The sequence below is a fragment of the Colobus angolensis genome, unplaced genomic scaffold (assembly GCF_000951035.1).
Source record: "Colobus angolensis palliatus isolate OR3802 unplaced genomic scaffold, Cang.pa_1.0 Scaffold412, whole genome shotgun sequence".
Taxonomy (NCBI): domain Eukaryota; kingdom Metazoa; phylum Chordata; class Mammalia; order Primates; family Cercopithecidae; genus Colobus; species Colobus angolensis.
The window spans coordinates 770,930-787,290 of NW_012117511.1; the positions used below are offsets into that span (position 1 = coordinate 770,930).

At 45.4% G+C, this 16,361-nt stretch overlaps 1 protein-coding gene across 4 annotated transcripts; it reads right to left on the bottom strand.

Moving 5' to 3' along the window:
* Positions 1-1,737: 1,737 nt before the first annotated feature.
* CALCA (calcitonin-related polypeptide alpha) lies at positions 1,738-7,454 on the bottom strand. 4 transcript variants are annotated; one of them, XR_001003360.1, is made up of 6 exons: positions 7,342-7,377; positions 6,193-6,287; positions 5,015-5,158; positions 3,896-4,067; positions 2,744-2,924; positions 1,739-2,171 (listed from the first exon to the last, which is right to left on the bottom strand). XR_001003360.1 is itself a non-coding variant. In XM_011956263.1 (5 exons), exons 2-4 carry the CDS (start codon positions 6,276-6,278, stop codon positions 2,753-2,755), a joined length of 402 nt encoding a protein of 133 aa, XP_011811653.1. In that variant the 5' UTR covers positions 6,279-6,287; positions 7,318-7,377; the 3' UTR covers positions 1,738-2,171; positions 2,744-2,752. The 4 variants fall into 4 exon arrangements, 3 of the variants coding, with proteins under 3 accessions (XP_011811653.1, XP_011811654.1, XP_011811651.1); XM_011956263.1 differs by lacking the exon at positions 3,896-4,067 and having other exon boundaries at positions 1,738-2,171; positions 7,318-7,377; XM_011956264.1 differs by lacking the exons at positions 1,739-2,171; positions 2,744-2,924 and having other exon boundaries at positions 3,569-4,067; positions 7,342-7,454.
* Between the last annotated feature and the right edge of the window lie 8,907 nt (positions 7,455-16,361).

Consider the following 16,361-nt stretch of genomic DNA (forward strand, 5'->3'; position numbering starts at 1 on the left):
ATGGCAGAAGCACAAAAGCCCAAAAGCTAAACACATAAACATATTTCAAGCCTCTGCTTGCACGATGTCTACTATAGCCCATTTGCCAAAACAAACCACATGGCCAAGCCCAGAGTCATGAGGCAGAGAAGTCAACTTCCCTCCCTGTGGCAACTTCTACCCATGGCGAACCAATCATGAGATCATGGCAATAACAAGGGTTTATAATACTACAATAGTATAGTGAAGAACTGGGAGCAATAATTCAGTCAGTCACAGCATATATACTGAGGCTCTGATTGTTTGGGATGAGTCTTAAGTGGTATTAAAAGACGTTCTTTCTCTGTAGTGTCCTATGGGGTTGTGAGTAGTGAAGACTGATGATGCATCCACACCAAAAGTCATCGTTTCTTCATTTTGTGCTTTGATTGTCTTATGCACTTCTTACATATTTTCTTAGGTTCCTGATCCAATGACCTCTATGTTTTATTTGAGGATTAAAATTAACCACCCCCTTTTACTCTGTGAACTCTGGGTCATTTGAGAAATATCCACAAGGTCTTTGTGTGAATTCAATATAGTATTAACTTCATTATTGGTGAAGGTGTTCTGGACCAAAGACTGAAATAGTATTCTTGCTATTTCTCCTCCTGATTTTGAAGTTACTTATCCACTCATAGGTATCAAACCTAGAGAGCACCCTCCTGCTTTGTTCACTGCATGGGAAGAAGAAGAAAAGCTGGTCAGAATTAATCACATGGAGGAGGAGTATGGGGTTAAAAGTGTGTCCAAACAAAAGAAATAGTCTGTATAAAAGTCTTGAGGCAGGAAACAGAGTTACTAACTGATGGCCACTGCAGTCTTCAGGCTGTTGAACAATTTACTATCCAGACATGATTGTTAAAGCTTAAGGCCTTTGGAGAATTTAGCATGAAGAAAAATAGGTCTAAAAAAGAGCTGACCACAAAAGTAAAAGAGAAGAAGACTTTACTTCATTCATTCACTCTTTCATTCAATAAGTATTTATAGAGTGCTACCTTGTGCCAGGCACACTGTTCAGCATTTGGGGATATGGCAATTAACAAAATAACCATATCCCTGACCATGTGAATCTTATATTTATGTCTAGGAGGGATATAATTAACAAATAAAATAAATAAACAAAACATATAATATGGTAGAAGGCAATAAACAGTAAGGAGAAAAAAATGAAACAAAGAAGAGGGCTAGGGTATGTTGTTAGTGGGAGTGGGGTGCAATTTCAGAAAGAATGGTCAGGATAGGTGACATCTGAGACATAATTGGAGGAGATGAGGGCCATGGATGAACAGAACCTCACAGAATAAAAAAGTTGGGTTGAATGGCATTGATGACCTTTCTAGGCTGGCCAGTCTGTGATCCCCATTTTAGGCTCTGAGTCATCGTTTCTAAGGCAGGCTAAGGGGTGCGTGAAGAGGTTCTTATGTGGAGGAATGACAGGGATGGGTAAAGGCAAACCTGCATGAAGGAGGAGTACATGGGTAACTTCTGAGGCTGGAGACCAGGGCACCCTCTGAAAATAAATATGAATTGTTCTCTTTGACATGCACAGGGCTCTAATTCCAATAGGGGACGCTTCACTAGAAACTGTGGGTACAAGACGCTAGGGATCCACCCCGGGCATGTTGTCTTTGTGCTGAGTCAGCTTGGTCAACAGAGTGCTCATAGGCCCCTGAAACTCTCCTGGGAAAAATAGCATAAATAGCAGCAGAGATTCCATTGAAGGGTATAGAATATACATTTTTAATTTTGATAGAGTTCACAAATGACAGCATTGACATTTCTTTAAACAAATACTTCTGTCAAGGCACAGCATTACCATGTGTCCCCAGATGCCCCAGAGGCAGTGATTTCATGTCCCCCTGAGGTTTAGCAGAGCCACCAATGTCAACAGGATGGCTGATGGGGCCTAGATTTGCTACCAGATAAGCCAGTGAGACATGCTGTCAGATTTATGGTTACATAATCAAGTATTTAAAAAGATGCACAATAGGTAACTGCAATGAGCTTGTTCTGCATTTAGCAATAGTTAATTTCAAACAAAGAAGATAGTTTTCAGTATCAAGAAGGATGCCTGTATGTATGTCTTCCATGGAACCTTTCCTACAAATTGCTTTCATTACACATTAAAAGGAGTTCAGCTTCATTGTGACCTAGGAGGAAGAAAATAACAGCTAGAATTTAGTTACTGGTTAATTGTCAGACTCAACATCTATTATCTCACTTACTCTTTATAGTAATGCTTGGAGGTAGATACTATTGTAGTTCTCAATTTACAGATGGAAAACTGAGGCTTGGAGAGAGTTAAGTAACCAGTTCATGGTCATATAGCTGGTAAAGGGCAGATACAGTTCTTGAACTCAAGTCTGTGCACTTAATTTGGAGGTACACAACATAGTAATGTATACTCTAAAATGATAGTGTCATTATCTTTCAAACTCAAATGCTAGAATTGTCAAAATTATAAGTGTCAAAGAGCAGTGTTTTAAATAAACAGGATCTATATTTCTTGGTCTGATGATCTCAGGGTTACAAGGAGAGACTGAAAAAACAGAGATGAATCCAAATTCTAGGGTTTTAGCTATTGGAACTCAGACACTGGTGTGGGTACCTTCCCTTAAGGATTTTTTTAAACCACATGGTCTCAGGGAGACTCAGAGGGTGAAATACACCCCTGTAAAAGCCAGTCATTCATCTTCCCATCCCATCATACAAGGGCAGTCACCTTCTTGAGTCATTCAGCTGCCCAGTCTTGAAGGTCCCTGCGGCGCCTGCCAAAGGCTTTGGAACCCACATTGGTGGGCACAAAGTTGTTCTTCACCACACCCCCTGATCTGCTCAGCAAGCCTGCCAGCCGATGAGTCACACAGGTGGCAGTGTCACAGGCTCTCTTCTGGGCAGTGATTCTGATTTGCAGGATGGAGAAAGAAGAGAAGATCTGTGAGTGAGAGGCTGGGAGAGAGGTCAGCCTCATGGGACCTTCATGGTAAAGTTCCTGTGCTGAAAGGCACCAATTAACTTTAAGTGTTTCTCCTAAGCACAATTATCAGAGCAGAAAATCACAAGGCCATTAGGGAAAATGCCATGATCACGCCCCATAGATATTCCCAGGGGTGTCAGAAAACCCAAAAGTGACTCTGGATGACTGGCTATGGAATATATAGCAGTAACAGCCAATCTTTCCTGTATAAACTAACTAAAAATTAAAGCGGAGGTTTATGACACTGGAGTGAATTATGGCCCTACACCCAGCCCCATTCACAAAGGACTATAAAATCTATACCCCACTCACGGGCACCAAATACCGCTTCTCAGGAAAATAAAAATTCCTCAGTCTTACCTGGAAGATGAGTGGAGTTTGCAGCATCAAATCCTAGAGGTACTTACCTGCTCCTTAGGACTCCCGTTCTTGCTGCTTGAGCTTAGTCAGAGGGACCACCCACCATATCCTCTGTCCAGCTAGCCTAGGGTTAAGGCTATTTCTAAGCATAGGTCTTAGACACTATGAAGCCTGGGACATAGATCAGAGCAATGACTACCACAGCTCAGATCTTTGGGGAAAAATAGTTTTATTCTTCAAATGATCAGCACATTCAGAAGCAGAACAGAGGAGCTCTCATGACATCTCTGGGGGACTCAAAGCAGCTCTCACTTTCTGGTATTTTCCCGGGTGATTCTCTTCCAGCCTGTGAGTCCTGCTCTTTTTCCTCCCATCTGAAGCTTGAGACATCCTCTGCCACAAGGAAAGCCACCAATACCAGCCCAAAGAGCCACAATAGAGGAACTAAGCCACATGCATCAAGTTATAGGAAGGATGCAAGAAGGGAAATTAGAAAGGAGAGGGAGGAGTTTAGTTGGCATCCTGGAGCATGCTAACATAAGGGCGATGGTCTCTCTCCAAGTCGCTGGACATATCCCTTTTCTTTCCAGGTGCTCCAACCCCAATTGCAGTTTGGGGGAACGTGTGAAACTTGTTGAAGTCCTGCGTGTATGTGCCCAGCATGCAAGTACTCAGATTACCGCACCGCTTAGATCTGGGGCTGTCCAGGCTGCAGGGAAAAGACATGCCAGACAGTACCATGTACCAGAATCTGTCCCCATGGGCAGTCACTTAGAAGGTTAGACCAGGCAGGGGACCCTTTGAGTGGGAGCAGGAGGGGCAGGCAGGAGAGCAGCTCACTTATCCTTCCTTAGGACAGCTCAGATGTGCAGTGGGCCAGGGCAGTGCAGGGAAGGGCTGGCTGGATGGGGAAGGATGATCTTTTCTGGCATTCCACATGCTGTTCAGTCCTTCATGCTTGACAGAGGGGTTCTCAAGGCAGATGCAGGAGCAATACATGCCTCTGCCTGAGCAGTGCTGGGGCCAGGCCAGGGGATGGTCTCTGCTCAGGCTCAAGGTATACAGGGATGTGGATCTGGGGAAGGGTGCTCTCCCTGGCCTCCTGATAACATGCACATCTCCACAGATGCCACACATTTAAAGGCTTGACCTACCTCAGACACTGCTCTATCTGTTCCCATCCCCTGCAAGGGCCTTACCTTCACCTTGCAAATGTGAAGTGAAGGCTCCTTATAGGTGTGAAAGAATGTCATATGCAGATTAACAAGATGGATCCAAATTTCTAGAATTTCCTGAGATATATTATGTCTATCCCTGACTTCACCCTTACTAGTGTTAACTCAATCAGTGCTGGGAGGTCTCCCCGTACTGCAAGAACAATTACCACAGTGAGCGATTCCACACCTCTCCATTTCATTTCCTAAGAACTTTCAGAAACAGAGCCTTTTATTGTGTCTAACCGCAGTTCAGTTCCTCCAGCGGTACTGGCACCTCTGTCTCCCTTGGAGCCTGAGAACAGCTGGGCCCCAGGTCCCGGGGAACAACACAGCCTGTTGGATTCCTGGCCAGTATGTTCTCTCCTACCTCCTGGGATCCACCTTCCTGGGTATCCTGCGGGGAAAGGAGGCCCTGTGCTGGACGCTTGGGGAGCCTCACCTTGAGCCCTCGGTCTCCTGCTCCTGCTCCTGCTCCAGCTCACTGGCCTTCATCTGCACATAGTCCTGCACCAGTGCAGCCAGCAGGAGGCGCGCTTCCTCCTCACTGAGTGTGGCTGGGTCTGGGCTGCTCTCTAGGGCAGACCTGTGAAGGGTAAGCAGACTCAATGCAGGCTGTGAGCCCCTGCCTGCCCCTCCCCAGGGTAAGCAGCCAGGCTTCCTGGTCTTTGCTTCTTCCCCTGAGAATGTGGCCAGTGGGAGTATTAGGGGACAGGGCACAAGGCCAGTGTCCTTCCCAGGACCCAGGCACTGGTGTGGCCTCCAAGCAGTGGTGTGCTAGAGCCAGTTTGTATAGGCTTGTGAAAGCTGATGGTTAAATTTTCAAGAATTTTGCAAGCTGAGTGCAGCCATTATTAAAAATTAAATGCTGAAACTTACAGTTAGTGCTGAACCTGAAAATAGTTTCAGTTCAATAGATTTATATGTGGGTGAGAAAAAGATCAACAGGTAAAATACCAGATTTAACAACAACAAATTTAGTGGCAAACTATTTAACACAATAGGATGTAATTCATTTATCAAATCATGGCTGAATAGGATCAATAGGATGGCGAAACATACGAAAGTTTGACTAAAAGCAACAAAAGCATTTTGTGAGACTCAGTGGGTCATATAAAATGTATAATAGGCTGGGTGTGGTGGCTCATGGCTATAATCCCAGCACTTTGGGAGGCCAAGGCAGGCAGATCACCTGAGGTCAGGAGTCTGAGACCAGCCTGGCCAACATGGTGAAACCCTATCTCTACTAAAAATATAAAAATTAGGCAGGCAGGGTGGTGGGCATCTGTAATCCCAGCTACTCAGGAGACTGAGGCAGGAGAATTGCTTGAACACTGGAGATGGAAGTTGCAGTGAGCCGACACGGTGCCATTGCACTCCAGCATGGATGACAGAGTGAGACTCCATCTCAAAAAAATTATAATAAAGAATATTGTCTAAATATTTATCGCTACTTATAAATTGTGTACTACACATCTTTATATCAGAAAAAAATTATATATGTGCACGAGTACATACATTACCCCTGCCCCCTGTCAGTTTTTAAGCATTCAGCACACCACACTTAAGAGGCATGGAATTGTCTGATACCAGTGCGGTTCTGGCTTCAGGCTATCTTACCTGAATGGTGCTGCATGGAGGCTGCCTGCCTGCAATAGGACCAAGATGCTGAGAGCCAGGAAGGGGGAGAACTTCTGGAAGCCCATGACACCTCTCTGCAAGGGAAGAATGAGGTAAACTCCCCGTGTGAGTTCAAAGTTCTAGGAGCCCACAAACCTTGGCTCCTATCCTGCTTTCTGTCTTGCTTCTAACGCTCTGACTTTGTGGCTTCAGACTGGTCATTACATTTCTCTTCTTCTTTGTTTCCTCATCAGCACAGTGGACTCCTCCTGGGAGGTTCAGCGCGCCTCTAGCATGCACAGTTTGACAGAGCTGGAGAAGCAATCCTAGCGGGAGAGCTGAGTGGGGGAGGCCTCAGTCCTACCCTTTTCCCCAAAGCCGCACACATGCATATAAACCTGTTAGCCAGGTCTCTGCGGAGGACATGCTCCCAGGCCCATGTTACAGAAGCTGCTCCCATAAGGAAGCCCAGAGCTGCTGTCCTCCTCTTGTGGGGCTTTTGCATACACGGTGGTGGGGGCGGGGAGGGGGGGTGGAGATCTGTCCAGGGGGATTGTCTCTACGATTGGAATCTGAGAAATAAAATAATCAATTTTAGTCCTCAGCCGCTTCGCCGCTGACACCTCAGTCCCCTGCAGGAATGAAGTTTTACTCTTAAATTGGGACCCAAGACTTTCTCTCTTTGCTCCCAGAACCTGTGACTGGGGCTTGCAGTTTAGAGCTGCTTGTCCCTCAGTCATGGGGCCTGTCTGCGACCCATCCACTCTGTTCCAGGTTCTGAACCAATTTCCCTAGGACTGCTAGGCGCAAGACGCCATCCCTGATCGCACCGTCTGCGGAAAGTTACTCTTGCCTCAGTCTCTGTGCGCGGTCCCTGGGGAGCCTGAGTGTCCCGAGACTGGCCCAAGCCTGTGTGCAGTGCGAGAGAATAAGACTGGAGTCCGCAGCCCAGCGGGAAGAGCGAGCCTGGGAACTGAGACTGTCCGATCCAACCTAGGGCAGGAGCCGGCATAAATCGCCGACTAACAGAAGCTATCTGATGAAGAGACTAATGGAGAGAGAGGGAGAGGAGGAAAGGGGGAGAGAAACTGACTAATGGAGGGAGAGGGAGAGAGAGGCATATACCTGAGCCAGAATCTCGGGGCTCGCCTGGCAGAAGGTGGCTTGGATCAGAGGCGGTGGCAGCGGCGGCGGCGGCAGCGTCCAGCCAGAGCCCTGTGGAAGCGGCGGCGACACTTGGGCTGGGTAGCGTCTCTGGTGCCTCCCAGCACCAGCGGCTGCTCTTATTCCCGCCGTTGTGGATCGGAAAAGTTCAACAAGTGCATAGCAACCAATGGGCGGAGGGGTCCTTCGCCCCAGCTGGGTTGCGTCACCCTCATGCTTCCAGAACCTGGAGGATCCAGCAGGACGGTCCCACTTGTATTTGCATTGAGGTCATTGATGGAAATGGGCGGGGGGATGGTGGGGCACCAAAAGAGACGCCCTTAAAGTTAGCGGGAATTTGAGGGCAGTTTGACGTCGTGGTGAATTTCACCTCTCAGTCCGGCCTGGTTTTGAACCCGCGCCCCACTCCACCCCTGGTTTCAGGATTTGGCGGAAAGGGTCCAGGATTGTAGGGACTCTTCCAACTCTGACCCCAGACCCCTGCCCAAGTGAGATTTTAAAGGCTGATGCCCCTAAGGGTGGGTTCTGGGCCCAAGAAGGCTGACTCCAGTAGCTGGTATTACCCATAGAGGGCCAAGGGCTCCTGGGAAGCAAGAGAGGGAGCTGGGAGCAAGAACTTTGTTAGACAGGAGTTCAATTACAGTTGACCCAATTCCGAGTTGTGTGATCATGGGCAAGTAACTTCCCAGAGCTTCAATATACTCATCTTTGAAATGGGGACCACAGTCTTATCTTGAAGGAATGTTGTGAGAAATAGCCCAGTGCCTGGGCTCCAGATAGGCAGGGATCTAAAAGAGTTTCCTGGTCCGCATAGGGGATTCCTTCAGATCTCCATGGATACCTTCAGAATCCCCATCTGCCCGGACTGTCCTGGGGTACTCTTCAGATCCATCACGTGTGTGTGAGGAGGGGGCCGATGACCTGCTGGGCGTGAAGGGTGAGTTGCAAGGTACAGATGTGGAAGCCTCCATCCGGGCCTCTGGCCCTCTCCCTTCCTGCCCTGCCATCCATCACCTGCCTGAGCCGTTTGCACAGCTGCCCCTTTGTTTCCGGCTGCTGTTTGCCAAGACGTCCCAGACACATTCTATTCCGGTCCCGCACCCCCACCCCCACACTTCAGTCCTCTACTAAAGAGCAGGCAGGCCTGACAGTGCTTTGTGGTCCCTGCCTAGACCGAAGCTCACACTCACTTCCGGTCACACTCATTTACACACACACACAAACCCATTACTGCCTCCCAACATGTGCCCACTCTGAATCACAGACACTAAAAAACAGATACTGGCGCAGAAGAGTATCCTGAGGGCGTCACTCAAACGTGTCCCAAGCCTGCCTCCGAGTCTCTCGGGCGGTCGCATCCACACACCCGCACGATGATGACCTGCTTGCATCAAACCTGCACACATCACAAACAGGCGCCCTCCATCACACCCAATTACGCGTGCCCTCGACAACTCTCACATCCCGCAGAATCGGGTTTCAATTTCACTGTGCCTGAGCATTCAGCTCCAGGCGCGCCCAGAACAGCAGAGGTCGGGACTAAGGTACTTGCCGCCCACAGCGTCCAGAGTGGCGAGCAATAAGCTTTTCAGCGTCCCCAGCATCTCCCGGTGTGAGCGCGCAGCGTGCGATCTGCAGCAGCCGGTCCGGGAGCTGCCTGTGCGGTGAGCGCAGCGGCAGCATCCCGGCGCTGTTGGGAAGGCAAGGACTCTGACTTGAGGTTCTTTGAGGCGGAGCAGAAATTAGCCCCTAGGTGTGCCGTCCGTGGCGTGAGTCACGTACCTCCAGGTACTCTGGGGTCGTGTCCGCACCCTTGTCCTCAGTCCCCAGAAGCGTCTACATTTCTTAGGACAACATCCCTGCCCCGCGCTGCATCTCTTCCCCTTCGGGGGTTGGTGGCCTCCGTGCTCAAGGGGGCAGCGGAAACGCCTAACTTCCGAGATGCCCTTAATTGACTCTCCTCCTTCTTAACTACAGCGAGGGAATAGCATCTCGGGGCTGCGGACTAGGTATCTGAGACTAGGTATCGCTCTCCTCAGGGCCCGCCAGTAGGGCGGTCACAGGACCCCGGACTGGAACTGGACCGGGAGGACACCGGCGCGCGTCAGGCGCAGAGCGTGGAACAAGCAAGTTTCGCGCGGAGCCGGACTTGGATGGCGGATCTTGGGCACAATGAGCCGCGGATCCTGAAGGAATACAACCCCTACGGAGACCCTGTCCCGAGCCTTGGAGATTTTCAGCAGTTTAGACTCCGATCGCGGCCTGGGTTTTCGGTGCAGAGCTGCTTGAAGTGTTGCGAAGGGCGCAGTGCGGGCACTAAGTGGGGCATAGTATTTGCGCCTCTGCCACCTGGGCTGTAGCAGACGAGCATTTGCACTCAGCTACCACATACTTCAGCGGAAATGACTTTTTCCAAGACTAGAGGTTTCTAACATAAGAACCTCTTGAAACCGTTTGTAAGTGTGTCTGTGATGTATGTTTTCCTAAAGAGAGAGCTCATAGCTTTCGCCCGTGCCACAGTGACCACAAAATGAAAGACTGTAGAAGCAGATTTTGTGGCCATGTCATTTTGCGGGGTCGGAATTCTACTCCTGACTATCGTGTGTGTCTTCAGCCTTCAGAATCCACACGCACTCTGCACTATCAAATCTTTGGCGGCTACAAATCAAAGAAAGGCTGGTGCTGTGGAGCGCTAACCAGAGCCTGCCTCCAGAGGGCGTTAGTGTAGCCCCGAGCAGTTTCAAGGCAGACTTTAAAAGTCCGTCTCTTTAGGACAGGACGGGTGGTCATTAACTCACCTCTTAAGCATTCCTCGAGTTTGTAGGAAGTGCCTGCGCCTTGCTGGGAGCTGAAAGCTTTTTTTCGTTTTTGTTTTAAAGTCATTTTCTCCAGCAATTAGCACCATGCCAGGCACCCTAGTAGACGATCCGCCAAAGTTAAATGAATGAAAATTCATTCAGGCAAATTCACCAGTTTCATAAGGTAGCTCGCAGAAAATTCGGACCTGGTTGGAGCGGCATTTCGCTTTGCTTTCCGAAATTCACAAACTTTTCAGCCAGACTCCTCCCATTTTATTTGTCACAGCAAGTCGGTTCCCGGGCAGAGGTTTTCAGGAATGAGGCAGGGAAATAAGGATTTCGTCTAGGGTTCTCTCTGAAGACTGAGATCTTCTGGTGCGAAATGCGAAGTCATTCTCTGAGCCCATCCCTGATTTATTGAGCGAGCTGAAGGAAGCTTAGCGCTTCCCGTGCGCGGATCGCTTAGATTTCTTCCGGCTATTCCTGGAACTTCTCTGAGTTTCAGTACTAAACGGAGCATGGTCTAAAAAATGTTGCTAAGGAAAATGCTGATTTTAAAAAAATAGTCGCTTGACTATTTGACCCTTGATTTTTACTGTCTTATTTCCTAACTTTAAAATCTGGAAATCAGGGTCAGTTTTGAAACAATCTGATTTTGGAAAACAGTATTTTTACAACACCCCAATAAAATCTAACTGCAATGTTTGTTCCCATTCGTTTAGACCAGAATCCTGTACCGTTTGCTTTAGAAATAAAAATAAAGATGCAATCTGGTTGAAAATTCTTATGTCAATTTCTATGTGATTAAAAAAGTCACACCTAAAGAAAGGCTTGAGTTCAGAGCGCAGGTTAAATTTATTGCTGCTCTACAATTTCCTCATAATATAGACTCAACCACAAAATCTCAGCAGTAGCAACAGCACCACCAGCAACAGTAATACAACAGCCAACAACACACACATTTTCTTCAGCCTGGCAGAAACGTGGAGCTATCAAATTAACTGGAAAATCCCAACTGAAAATCGATTGTACTGTTTAAAGGAGGGCAGAAATCAAAGCTTTCCATCATCGTGTTTACTGAAGAACATGCCAAGAGAAATACTTGCTTCTGAATCATTTTCCTAAGACACTTTTAGAGTGCAGTAAAGCTGCTTCTGGGGGAGGGGGTATAGAAATGACTGCCAAAGAGACAGCAAGATTCACAAGAACCAAGATACAGAAACAGCCTAAGTGTCCATTGATGATTGAATTCTTAAAGAAAATGTGGTGTTTATCACACACACACACAATGGAATATTAGTTAGCAATATTATTCAGAAGAAGGAAATATTGTCATTTCTGTCAACATGGCTGAACCTGAGGGATATTATGCCACACCAAATAAGTGAGGCACAGAAAGACACATAATACATGATCTCGCTTATATGTAGAAACTCAAAAAACAAGTTGAACTCAGTAACAAAGGATAGAATGGTGATTATTTGGGGCTGCAGTTGGGGGTAAAAGAGAAATATTAGTTAAAGGATACAACCTTTCAGTTATAAGGTGAATAAGTCCTGGAGACCTAATATACAGACTGGTGACTATAGTTAACATATGCTTGAAATTTGCTAAAAGAGTAGATCTCAAGAGCTCTAAGCACACATACACGCGCGTGCACACACACACATACATGCACACACACAGGAAACTATGTGAGGTAAGATGTTCATTAACTTGATTGTTGCAATCATTTCACAAAGTATACAAGTATCAAAATATCATATTTTATACCTTAAAAATAAAAACCTTTAATATGGAAATAAAAGTGAAAAAAAAGAGAGTGAGAGACAGCTGAAATTCCCCAGTAGGAATTTTGCTGAAAGCTTTAGAAGAGGTGCCTCTGTATAAACACTGGAGAGGGTATCAATGTTTTATTAATAACCTAGATATAGAATTATCTAAAAGATGTTGCATGTGCAGTAAGTATGAAAAGTCGCATAAATCATTAAATTGAAACAAAGAAAACATATTATAAATATTGTAACTACCATCAACTAAGTTCCATCCATGTGCCAGGCACTGTGTATATATTATCTTTCTTATTAAACTGTTTAATAAGATAGATATTTTTATCTTTGTTGTATATGCAAGGGAATAGTAAGAGTATTTGGCTTGAATTAATTATATTTTCCAGTCTCCTTTTGAGGACCTGAAACATAGCTTATCTGTCTGCCATATCAGTTAAGAGGTGTGGTACCCTGGATCCAGAGGAAGATATGGCCGTGCCTCAGAGGAAGATATGGGCATGTCTGCCTGCTTCAGGGCTAATGTAATTTGTAGTGAGAGACTCAATGAGCAGGCATAAATCATTTATAATTCCTGGACCAACATTTGGGAATATTGGCAGTTTTGCAGCAGGAAAATAAATGTTGGTGCCACCACTTAAGTAAATTGCCAAAGAATACAACCCAAATCAGATTTATAACAATATTCATAAGATAAAATTGTAAAACACTTGAGTTCACACAAACAAAAATCCAAATGACTTAACTTCCTATATTTAGCATCATGCATTACTTCATCTTGTCTGAAATTGTGGTTGATTTTATAGAGTGTTCTATTTTGCCAATGGATGTGGGGGGTTGAGATGGGGTGGGATAGGAGTTAGTGGAAACAGTGCTGCGAGTCAGAAGTTAGGGTTCTAATTCTCATCCCCAAGGGTATGACTTTGAGGACATCATTTGGACCTCTGTTTCCACATCTGATATATGAACTTTTATGGGATCAAGGGATTCCTAAATTCCTTTTTAGTTCTGACATTCTATCAGTATGCTGTGAATTTTATGCTGTTTTTACAGTACTTCTCTATAACACCAGGCCACCTGCTTTTTGGCTTCCTCCACTTGCCCTGACAGTTACCACTGTCTTCTAAAAGAACAGCTGAGGAGTTCACCATGAAGGAGGAAGGATATGTCATTCTTTGCAGTGACACAATCAGAAAAGGTACTGCTCCCTCACCTAAATATGAGGGATAAATGATTTTGAGAAGAGACAGGAGAAGAAGGAAACAAATGTCCTGGTCCTTGTCTCCTTATCAACAAAAGATACACTGGTATCCTTTGAAAGGGGACAGAGAGGATGCCAGCAGAACTGGGAGCACTAAGTTCTCTGCTTTGTGAAAATGAATCTGCAATGAACTCCTGGTGTGGATGCCCATCTTTCTGCAAGTTGTCAGCAGAAACTTTGCAATGTGGCTACTTGGTGAGTTCACATACAGCCCAACCCACAGTTCTGATGGAGCCTGAAAATCAGCTCTGCAAAGTTCTCCTCAGAAGATGCCTCTGAAGTGAGAGGCATGAAAAAAGAGACTAACCTTCAGATAGGTCCAGCCAATATTTTAACAAATATTCAATGAATAATTTGGTTGGAAGGTAAATCAATTGAATATGCATAGAGAAATGTATTATGTTAAGTAGTACATACAATAAATACATAAAATGCATTTGTTTAGAGGGGTTATAAAATTATAATTATATGACTATACATGTTTGAAAATATTCTGTATTAGTAGAAATAGAATGAACCAAGTAAGTACATTTATTAAAATATATGAGGAGCAGGTGAAAGAAAGAAGTGTAGGACTCTTTGTATCTTTGTTACCAAAGAGCAAAGAAAAAGTATGGCTAGTTAACTGGAGTTAATGAAGAGACCCCCACCAGCTTTTCTAACTAGGCTGTCTTCTTGTGTTAATGACGTTGTGTCCACAAACGCTGTGTGCAAATGAGACAATCATGTAGAGCCATCCTTGATCTTCAGATCATCTTGGGTGGGTCTGGAGTACATTTTGAGTAGAGGACAAAGACTGAGATCATATGGATAAGGACTTATATTGCAAATAAAGGACATATGCTGAGTGTTTGTGTTCAAGACCATCTTGAGCCTACCTGTTGGTCTCCTGCTGGTATAACCTGAGAAATGTGAGTAAATCCAGGTTGCCTCACCTTCTATGTTTGCTGTCATCACTTTATGTAAGGATCCCTGGACTAGGGAATAGTAGAGTTTGTTCTCTTGGTGGCTATTGGGAGCTAAGTTAGGTTGCTAGTAGTTGGGTGGCCTGATGCCTCATTTGTTTCTTCCTGAACCTATTGCTGTCAGAGGGTCAGCATTCTCTAGAGGAAGTGAGATAATGAAGTTAACAAGATTGAGGGTTCACCATATGCAGGAAAAGGTGGAAATGAATAAGACCAATTTACTAAAAGCACTATGTGGTCTCTCAGGGAGACAAGACCCACACATCTGAAATAATGAAAGAGGAATACAAGATAGTGAACAAGTATACTAGTTTCCCTTTGCTGCTGTAACAAATTACCACAAATTTAGTGGTTTAAAACAACAAACATTTATTATATTACATTTTTGTAGGTTAGAAGTTCAACATCCAACATGGGTCTCACTGGTCTAAAATGTTTACAGGACTGTTTTTCTTTCTATTGGTTCTAAGGGAGCATCCATTTCCTTTCAATTTCCAGCTTTTAGAGGCCTCCCAAGTTCCTTGGCTCATAGCCCCCTTCCTCTATCTTCAAACCCAAAGTGAAATACATCTCAAATCACATCACTCTGACCTCCTCTTCTGCTTCCCTCTTTTACTTGACAGGATCCTTTTGATTACCTTAGGACCAACTCCTGGAGAATCCTGGATAATCTATCTCAGGGTCCTCTATTTAATCACATCTGCAAGGTCCCTTTTGCTCTGTTCTCAGGGATTAGGGTGCAGACATTTTGGGGGAGGTCATTCTTCTGTCTGCCATAATAAGTAAAGTCTGGGCTAATTGGCAAGGAATGTAAATGATGGGGGTTGGAGAAAGAGTTGGCTGCAAGCACTTTTAGGAAGCCTCCCAGAGATGGTGGGGCCAAAACCAGAAGGTGGCTAAATGGGGGAAATTACAGAGTCTCTGTTGAAGAATCCATCTACTGGGTTGGGGAAGAGGATGAGGAGACAAAACAAGCCCTCTTTATATCAGGTGCCATCCTCTATGCCTCTTTTGCTGGGAAAGGAGACCTCTTGAATATGTACCGTACTGTTGTTGGCATTCAATCCTTAGGTGGACTATGTCTAGAAATCATGAAATCTCATGTATCAGAAGTTTCTCTTTTATCAACTTCCAATTTATTATGTGTCCCTTTGATATTCATGTTTAGATATGCTATAAACAAAGGGGAGATATTGAGCCAACTGGTGTCAGGTTTGGTGCAGGCATCTCTGGGGTGAAATTCCAGTGGGAGTGGGAAATGGAACCTTTGCCACCACATTAGTCCATGTCTTAGCATATTATGATGGTGCTATTAAATCTTAAAGTTGGAGCTTAGCCTTTGAACCCATGGCTTAGATATCTTGCTAGACTCCTATGACAAATAACCGAAGAGCAGGTTTCTAATAAGTTGATCACCAAATTAAAACACATTTGAAAAAAATTCACTTAAAAAAATTTGTGGCTTCACCGAGGTTGGGCAGGCAATAGGGAATTGCTAAAATGTGTGGGGTATGTAGGTGAGCCTCAGGACTTCCCAGCACCCAGTGCGGGGAAGATTTCTAATGTCTCCCTACTCCCATGAGAGAAGTTGATAATTATTCATACTCAGGTATTGGGGCTTGTGAAGATTTTATGTGTAACTCTCCCCTACCATGGGACATATTAACTGCCATTAGAGCTTAGAACAAGGAACACCGACTCAGTACATTTTAGGTTAGATCAGAAATTAGAAAAACATTTATGACAGAAAGAAAGAACGGGATTTTATTTCTAGGGCGGTTTTCCTGGCCTCTCATTCTTGGAAAATGAGAGGGCTTAACTGACATGTTTGTGGAGTGGAGCTGACTGTTGCCCAGGGAGAAATTCTTCCCAAACTCAGTGGTACTTTATTTACTGTAGGCACCAGGACAGGTTCCTTCCAAGGTCCAGAAGCTATTTTTAGGGTGACTTCAGCTGCCAGGCAGGGAAAGAGCTGAGTATAGTGGACAAGGGCCAGGCTGGTCACTGAGAGGTGGATGGACTTAGTGGGTGACGTCAAGGAATTACTCAGGATGGTTTCCTTTAACATGATTAAAATTCTCCCTTGGCTCAGACTAGCCAGATCCAGAATGGCTCTTCTCTCCCTGGCTAGGAACATTGTTCCGTGGAAAAAGAGAGATAGGGATAGGAACCTTCCCATGGTACCAGAAAGCTC

Coding starts and splice junctions, on each gene's coding strand:
- CALCA (XM_011956264.1), bottom strand. CDS start 6,278: ATGGGCTTCCAGAAGTTCTCCCCCTTCCTGGCTCTCAGCATCTTGGTC. Junction 5,159..6,192: donor CTCCATGCAGCACCATTCAG/GTAAGATAGCCT, acceptor TACCCTTCACAG/GTCTGCCCTAGAGAGCAGCC. Junction 4,068..5,014: donor CAGGAGACCGAGGGCTCAAG/GTGAGGCTCCCC, acceptor TTTTCCCTGCAG/CCTGGACAGCCCCAGATCTA.